At 36.2% G+C, this 8,314-nt stretch overlaps 1 protein-coding gene across 1 annotated transcript; it reads right to left on the reverse strand.

Annotated features, from left to right (window-relative positions):
* Positions 1–1,887: 1,887 nt before the first annotated feature.
* LOC130748533 (LOB domain-containing protein 4-like) lies at positions 1,888–6,425 on the reverse strand. Its single transcript, XM_057601762.1, has 2 exons — positions 5,977–6,425; positions 1,888–2,348 (listed from the first exon to the last, which is right to left on the reverse strand). The coding sequence occupies exons 1-2, from the start codon at positions 6,151–6,153 to the stop codon at positions 2,040–2,042; spliced, it is 486 nt and encodes a 161-aa protein (XP_057457745.1). The 5' UTR covers positions 6,154–6,425; the 3' UTR covers positions 1,888–2,039.
* Positions 6,426–8,314: the final 1,889 nt, after the last annotated feature.

Consider the following 8,314-nt stretch of genomic DNA (forward strand, 5'->3'; position numbering starts at 1 on the left):
ACACTGGCATGGCAAGCATACATTATACATAACAAAGCTTGAGAATCAATGCAAAAAGATACAAAGTAAGTGAAAAGGCTTTCAAGTTTTTCTTTCATCTCATCTTATGTACTTCCCTTGTTCTTTTCTTTTTCCTACTGGTGTGTAGTTCACTTGAGAATTACAATGCTCCTTCACTGGCTTTCCATGCTATGGTAGGACACTGTTCAACCATGTTCTCCCTTTCCTCCTAAAAGTGATTGACTTCATATTGTTCACTTTCAGGATTTTGAGATCCCAATTGAGTTCTTCTGGCCACCACTTCTGGTGGAACTGAAGAAAGGACTGAAAATAAGAGAGTCATACATTTGGATTTGATTGAAGACAATGCAAGGTTTTGGAGGGGAGTTGATGTTCTTGTATTTAATTCAGATCATTAGTTGACTCACTCTGGTCAAATGAGCTGTAAGAAAGATTTCTCATTCTCTCCCACAAGGGTGTATGATCCATAATTTTTTCTGGGTAAATGATGACATTTCTATATACTTTTCTTATCGTTATGTGGTTTTTTAGTGTGTTCATTTGATACTATAGTATATATATCAAAATATCAAAATAGCAAACAGATTGTCATTGTGAAATATGTAATTTCTCTGAGGTGAAAACTTCTTGGAGCTGTATTGATCAATTCTGTCATTTTTGAAATATGCAATTTCTGGTATAGAGTGTAATACTCCATGTAGTGATCCTTCTGGTCCTGTTTATCTATATGTTTATATTTTGGTCTGTCAATGAGGAGCACAATATTCCTTTTGCCCTATTATGAGTCAAGAGTTAGTAGTAACTTAGTAGGCGATACCAAAATTTCTTTTTCTGCAGATTCGAGGACGGAAAGCATGGGAGCAGGAAACTTTTTCTCATGGCTGTGCCTGTGAATCTCCAGGATGCAAAAAATGACATATTTTTTACCATGAAATCTCTTCTGCAGAATCATGGATTTTTTTTTTTATTTTAAATTTATAGCTTACAAGAAAATAAATGATTCGGTGGCTTGAGTTTACAATGTTTTAAGTCATCTTTATACTAGTTAAGATATTTTGTTGGATCTGCTGCCAAACAAATTAAACCTCGTAGTTTAAGTGCTTAACCATTACTAGCTAAGATATTTTTGTTATTTTGAGTTTTTAATGTTTGGTAACTAATAACTGATAATTTTTAACTTGCAGAATGTATTCCAAATTACATATATATTTCTTGTGGATACGGGTACTGAAACCTCTATTTACACCTTAATCTTAAATCATGTCCTTTTGTAGTTTATGTAGATTATGGTAAACGACTGAATAATAAGTGAAGGATTCCTATATCTACAGTGTTGTGTTGGGCTGAGAAATTGTTTCCATGTTGACTATAAGCTTGCAATAGTAAAAGTAGCTTTAGGGTAGCTTTTGTTTCCATGATTTCTTAAGCTTGCAAGATGGCTGATATTCCATCAGATGATCATTCTTGGAGGAAATATAGAGAGAAACCAATTAAAGGATCCCCTCCTGGAAAAGGGGGTTGCCGGCAAAAGAGGCGGCAAGAACTTGGGCTTTTGGGCATTGAGGTGGTCATGACAGAGATGCAGTGGCTGGAAGAGATTCCGGAGATAACAAAAATGCGTAAATACTTCATAATTGAGGGTCTAATTTTAAATTTTGGAAACCTCTAAATGTCGGCAAAAATCCTATATATATTGCCCTCTACTATTTTCTGGTATAAGATGCAACACTTTTCTATGTGACAAACGTACAATAGACTCCGCCTAAAAAGTATAGTGAACTTAACACCAATGATAGTATGACTACTTTTAGTTACAAGTTTAGACATTAACTTACATAAAGGCAAACTAATCAATAATCATCACCATAACCAATTAAAAGCTCAAGATATCATTAAAATAACTTAAAACATGAGCCTTAATGTCATTTTTCTATTACAATTCCAATAGGTCTTAAACTTCTGATTAGTTTATATCTATATATACTATACATAAGCACACCATATATAAGCTAATTGAGTTAGTATGACCACAAGGATTGACCCATGTCTGTGCCTAAAAGGGACCTGCCTGATTGGTATAAGTTCAGTGAGGATGAATTGGAGAGTGTTGGAGGTTGGTGCTGATCTGATGATGAGGTTGAGAATTGGCGCATTCTCATTTGCACAACCTCAGCTTGTGCTAGTACCAATTGGGTTTGAAGCACATCAACTTGTTGCTGCAAAGAGGAAATGGTTCCCACGCATCCATACACCGGATCCCTCACCCTTGCATTGGCTTCATATACCATCGAACTAACCGCATCACTCCGTTGGTGTTCCGGTAACTCCTGCATTTAAGACAAATTAATATCACATCATGTGATTAGGGATGTCGAACATGGATAATGAAAATATGTACTCATAACCAATCCGTACCCATATGGATATCTACTCACTATGTTTTAAATGAATTTCATAATATTCATACGTATCTTTAGGTACTCGTAGATATGTGTTCACAGATATTTATTTAAATGGCTTGGAGTATTTAATTTGACCAATTTTATCCGTTTTGGATCGGTTCTTACTGATTCTCAACCAAGGCCTCTGTTCTTGGAGAGACCGGCCAATTAGTCTTGTTCTGCCAAAATTGTATATTGTACTGTTAAGTTTAAAAGACTTTTTAATTTGTTATAATCTAGTCTTTTAATTAATTTAACTTTTACGAAAGATCAGTACTTGGGGAGGGTCCTCTTGCGCTGAAGGTCCCGTATGTTCATATATCGGATTCTCATTTGAAATTGTGTGACTTGATCCAAGATAGTAACTGGGCTTTGCAGCGTCTTAGCACTCCTATGTCGCTGGAGGTTCGGGATCTGTTTTCCGATACTAAACCTCAAGTGGTGCCAAACCAGAGGGATACCTGGATTTGGGAAAATAACAGTTAAGGGATGTATAAGGTTAGCGATGCTTATGCCTGGCTGCTCGAGCAAAACAGACCTACTAGAAGCCAAGACGAGTGGAACTGGTTGTGGAAGTTAAAAATTCCAGAGCAAGTGCGGGTATTCCTTTGGCGCATCCTTCATAATGGTCTCCAAACAAATGAAAAGCGGTTCTCCTGCAAGCTGGCGGTGACTCCTTCTTGTTCGAGATGTTCAGCAGCGGTAGAGGACGGGATTCATTGTCTTAGAGAGCGTCCTCACTCCCGCGAGATCTGGCCGCCTGGGAGCGTACTCTTGGCCTCAGTTTCAGACGCTGGCTCTGCATGATTGGATTTGAATGCATGCGCGTGGTGGTGCAAATGGCATAAGATTCATAGTTGGCTTATGAGGCATTTGGAAGTGGCGCAACAACATGATCTTTGAAATGCATCCCTGGAACCTTGACGAGGTATGGCGTAGAATTTGCTGTGAGCATGATGCATTTATTCATATTGGCTCTAATGGTGATTCCATAGTCAACCAGTTTGGCATGGCAGAGGTTTGGAAAGCACCAAAACCAGGTTATATAAAAGTTAATACATATGGTAGTTATAAGGGGAACACCATGGGATGGGGAGCGATTCTCAGAGATGAACAAGCGACTTGGATCTGTGGTGTTTCAAAGGGGGCCTCGGATGGAAACGCGTTTATGGTTGAGGTTCATGGTTTACTGGCAGGACTTGAAGTAGCATGGGCGCGAGGCTACCGAAAAGTTGTAGTAGAGGTTGATTGTGCTGAGCTTATTAGCTCACTAGAAGATGCTCAAAGTCTGCAATTTGTGTCTCTGCTGGAAAATATTCGGAATATGCTGGGTCGAAGTTGGGACATTCGCTTGGAGAAAATTCCTCGGAACTCGAATGGTGCTGCTGACTACCTAGCTAAACTTGGAGCTTCTTGCTTGCTGCCTGGGAGACAGTTCCATGTGGTTCCCCCCCATGAACTGGAAACCATTCTGTTGAAGGATGCACTAGGCATCCCTTAGTCTTTTTTCCTTCGTGTAATTTTCCGATGGAACGAAAAAAAAATAAATCCTTAAGAACAATTTAACCTATTTCTACCTTTAGATATTAAAATCCACAATTAATATCTTGATAGTTACTTTAGGGTAATAATTGCTTGCTCATGTTGAGGTCAGTTCATTAAAATAAGTTATATTAGTATTTTATTATGCTGGTTGTTTAAATGTGTAAGGAAAAACTTCTCAAAAAGATTGCTGGCCAAGATGACGGCTGTGATGTAAAACGGGGCCAGGAGGTTATATTTATATACTAACAGACCCTATGCTTAGTCAAAAAGGAGATGATAAGGTGCATGCATGCTCAAGTTGACAAAAAAGAAAAAGGGGCATGCTTGAGTAGGTTATACATCACGGTGCAAATTGGAGTTTTTTCTATCCACAAGATTTGAATACAATACCTTACTTAAGTGGAATTAAGCATGTACCACTTGAACCAAGCACCCATTGGTACTAAAATCTCTATTGACAACACATAGCTGAAATCCAAACATTATTCTTGACAACACATACTTGTCCATGCTGGTATCTAATTATCATGTATAAATATAAAAAGATAAAGAATCAAAATATGTCATCATATATGTGTCATGCTTACCATGTTTTATTTTTATATAAAACTAATTTATCGGGGAAATCAACATCACTTTTGGACATATTAACAAGGGGTCTCTATCAGTATAACCCTAATTTTCAAGACAAAAGGAAAAAGTGAGCATGCCAAAACTTTCTTTTATCCTGAAATATCATACCCAAGAGACTATCAAAGACAAGAAGCAGTGGTCATAAAGAGAAGATGTTGAACAAGTTGGGATGCATATAACCACCAGTAATGATGCAGCTAACATCATTTTACTTTATCCACTTCACACACTGAGCAGTAAAGCTAATTTATATACACCTGATCCTTGGTCCTCTTTATATGTGCTAAGGAATCATCTGGTGTATTACTAGTAGTCTAGTACCTTGCTTTAACAGAGAAGAATGAGAAATCAAACACAGTTCATTAAAAGTGGGGACTGTGGGGCCAGCATCAACTGTAAATAACAACTATAACTGAAGTATATATGGGAGAAAACAAAAGAAATCTACAGCCTTTACACTTTGAAAAATAGTGTTATATGATTTAACAATTAACTGCTTTTAATTTGAAAATAGAGTAATATCCTATGATAGTTGACTCAAAATCTGCCAAATCAGATGTTCTTAATTACCAGTACCTCTACGGCTAATGAAAGTAGAAGCACATGCAGGTAACTAATTTTCTCTATACACATAGATATCCTATTTTTTAAAGTTTCCAGATACACCTAAAAGTTTTCAGCACAAATTAGCTGAGTTTGTTCATTATCTGTAATTTTGCACTTTATACTCAAATAGCAGTTGCACAAAAATATGTCTGCAATAGTTTGTTCATGACTCTTAAGCTCAACAAATAAAACAGATTCAGAATACAGTGTGAAAGAAATTAGCAAACTTCTTTTTCTCCCAACATTTTCAATAAAAATATAATGATTCTCCCTTACATATAATTGTCCAATTATATACTATTTATGTATACATGTCTTCATAACATTTGATGTATTTAACAGAAGTTCTAAACAAAGTTGACTAGGTCCTGAAAGATACAATATAATACAGCACAATATAATACAGCACACATAGGTTGTGTCTTGGCACACTACATATAACTTATTAAGTGATCTATTTATAATGATTACATTTAGAGAGTTGTTTAACTTACTTTTTAGGGTTATAACTCAATTATAGGTGCACCAATAACATTCTTTACAAAAATTCATGTACAAATTAGTGCAATTTCCAATTCACATATCCTAAACACTATCAGTGCATCTTGGTATGAGGTTATTTAACCTTATTATGATTAGACAAAAGCCAAAGAGTATTCTACAAACATGAAAGTGATTGAATAAAGGTATATAAATGAAAGGGAGACAAAGAGGTGCATGAGAATTGAACCTGTAACATTTTGTTCACATTGCTAGCTCCAAAAACCCTGTGCACACTGCCAAACTTCTGGGGTTCATCTGCAGGGAAATAAGGAGCAAACACACAATCCTTTGCGCATCTCCTTCTAAGAAGCTTGCATGCCGCGCATGGCGACATTGGAACTTGTTTTCTGCCACCCTCCTTCATCTCCTTCAAAATGTTAAATTTTCAAAAACTTGATCAGAAAAAAAAGTAGGAAAATGGCAGGATCTTCCAATAAGAAATAGGTCAAGGTGGGTAGCTAATGGAGCTTGAAAAAGGAAGAAAGCAGAAAGTTGAGAAAGTGGACTTAAGGAGGGGGATGCAGGTGATGTTATATAGAGATTTTACGTGACATCAAATCTTTAAAGGGTCCTACAAAAGAACATGGTATAGATTATGCTGGACAAAATCGTCGATGTTGATAAGATCTTTTGCCCCACCTGAAATACTATTTTTTGTCCCTCTATTTATTTTATTTTGTTTTTTTCTATACGTACTCATAAGCTTTGATGGCCGCACAGTTTGAAAGTTCATCATTGAAAATTCAGAGGGTCCACAAGAAGCCATCTACTTCCTTTTGTTTGCGAGCTTGAAATTGATAGAAAATGTATTGATCCGTACTATCTGTTTTCTTCTCAATCAGGAATTGGTAAGTGTCTTTGTATGGATAGGAATACCTTTAGGGTGTGTTTGGGAGTTTTTGAGGGAGGGAATGGGAAGGCTTTTAGGGGAAGGGAGGGTTAGTCCTCCCCTAGTTTGAAAACTCAAAATTCAACAAAAATCCCCAATTTGAGGAAACTCCACAAAATAACTAGAGGCTCTTGGAGGAATTTCAAAAATTTCTCAACCTCTTACCTCATTCTTAAAAAACTCTCAAACAAGAGGAGGGCTTCTCATAAGCCTCCCTGTTCCCTTCCCTTATCTCCAAAACTCAACTTACAAACACACCGTTAAAATATAATTTTTATCTAAAATAACAAAAAGTCTACATTTTTCCTCTCCTTATTGCCATGAATTTATTTTCCAACAAAACTCAGTCCTTTCAAAAGGTAAGGCCATCGCTAACTTTATATTTAAAAAAAAAATTACAAAAAATGTAAATAAAATATAAAATAGAAGCAAACTACACATCATCATCATCCTCATAGTTCTGTTCGTAAGTAAGATACGGAGAGTTAGAACCATGACCACTAAAAGCAACAACATCAGCTCCAGCAATAGAAGCAGCCATGTCCTCGACGCCAGATATCTGACATTTCTGCTTTCTCCAGACGTGTCAATCCATAATTTGGTAGGGATGGAGGAGTCAACCTCCGTTGGTTGTTTAGCAGTGGTTATTCTTTGCAATTAGCGGAGGTTAACTCCGCTATACATTTCCTGGGTTTTATTAAAAAACGCCAAAGTCACGTTAGTCACAAACACTATACTGCAGTTTTGTACAACCTCCTCTAATTGGAGAGGTTTTTAATGGAGGTTTCAAGCCTCCCTTATCTTGTTTATATTGTGGAGGGTTTTGACCTCTTCAATGGTTGTTTTATAGTAGAGGGTCAAAACCTACTTTATAAGTTACAATTTAAATGGAGGGCATAGTAGAACAGGAAAACACACAAACCACCAATTCTTACAATTGATGACAGGGGTAATAGATATGTACACTCGTGTATAATAGAAATGATAACAAAACAATATTTAATAATTTATGTGCCAAAAGTATTAAGAGCATGCTCATAACGCAAATAATTCACCCAAAAACCATCAGAACATATCAAATAAGGCATGTTAGATTATAGTACAATACATATATGCAAGAAAAGTAAGTTTAATTGGTGAAGTTCTTGAACATATGATTAATTATTAAATGCAAACAACTAAGTGGACAAGCAAGCTACAACACAGCCTACAACTAAATCAGGAGCTCACCTGTCACTCTCAACCCTCATCAGTAGTATAAATACTTATAACTAGCTTATGTTTTTGTGCAATACCAAGGTAGGCCAAAATTAATTGAGAGATATCGCCAAGCATGAATACAAACCTTCCCTATGGATGAACTTCTCGTGCCTTGAAAATCAACCAAAACATGAGCATTTCTGTTTTTGATTCCATCAAACTATTTTTTTACCACCTAAAAAACGAATGCAAACTCAATAAGTAAACATTGATAAATACATTCTAAAATTGAAATGAGATATTTTTTTCTCAAAAATGGGCAGAAGCATAAGTCTATATTTGTAGATTGAGAAACTAAACAGAATTTGGAAGAGTATGTGTTTCTTCACACTCTGAAGGAGTTTAGATAACAATCAAAATACAAAAAGAATCAATC

The sequence above is a fragment of the Lotus japonicus genome, chromosome 3, assembly GCF_012489685.1.
Source record: "Lotus japonicus ecotype B-129 chromosome 3, LjGifu_v1.2".
Classification (NCBI taxonomy): domain Eukaryota; kingdom Viridiplantae; phylum Streptophyta; class Magnoliopsida; order Fabales; family Fabaceae; genus Lotus; species Lotus japonicus.

Coding starts and splice junctions, on each gene's coding strand:
- LOC130748533 (XM_057601762.1), bottom strand. CDS start 6,153: ATGAAGGAGGGTGGCAGAAAACAAGTTCCAATGTCGCCATGCGCGGCA. Junction 2,349..5,976: donor ATGTGAACAAAATGTTACAG/GTTCAATTCTCA, acceptor TCTTAAATGCAG/GAGTTACCGGAACACCAACG.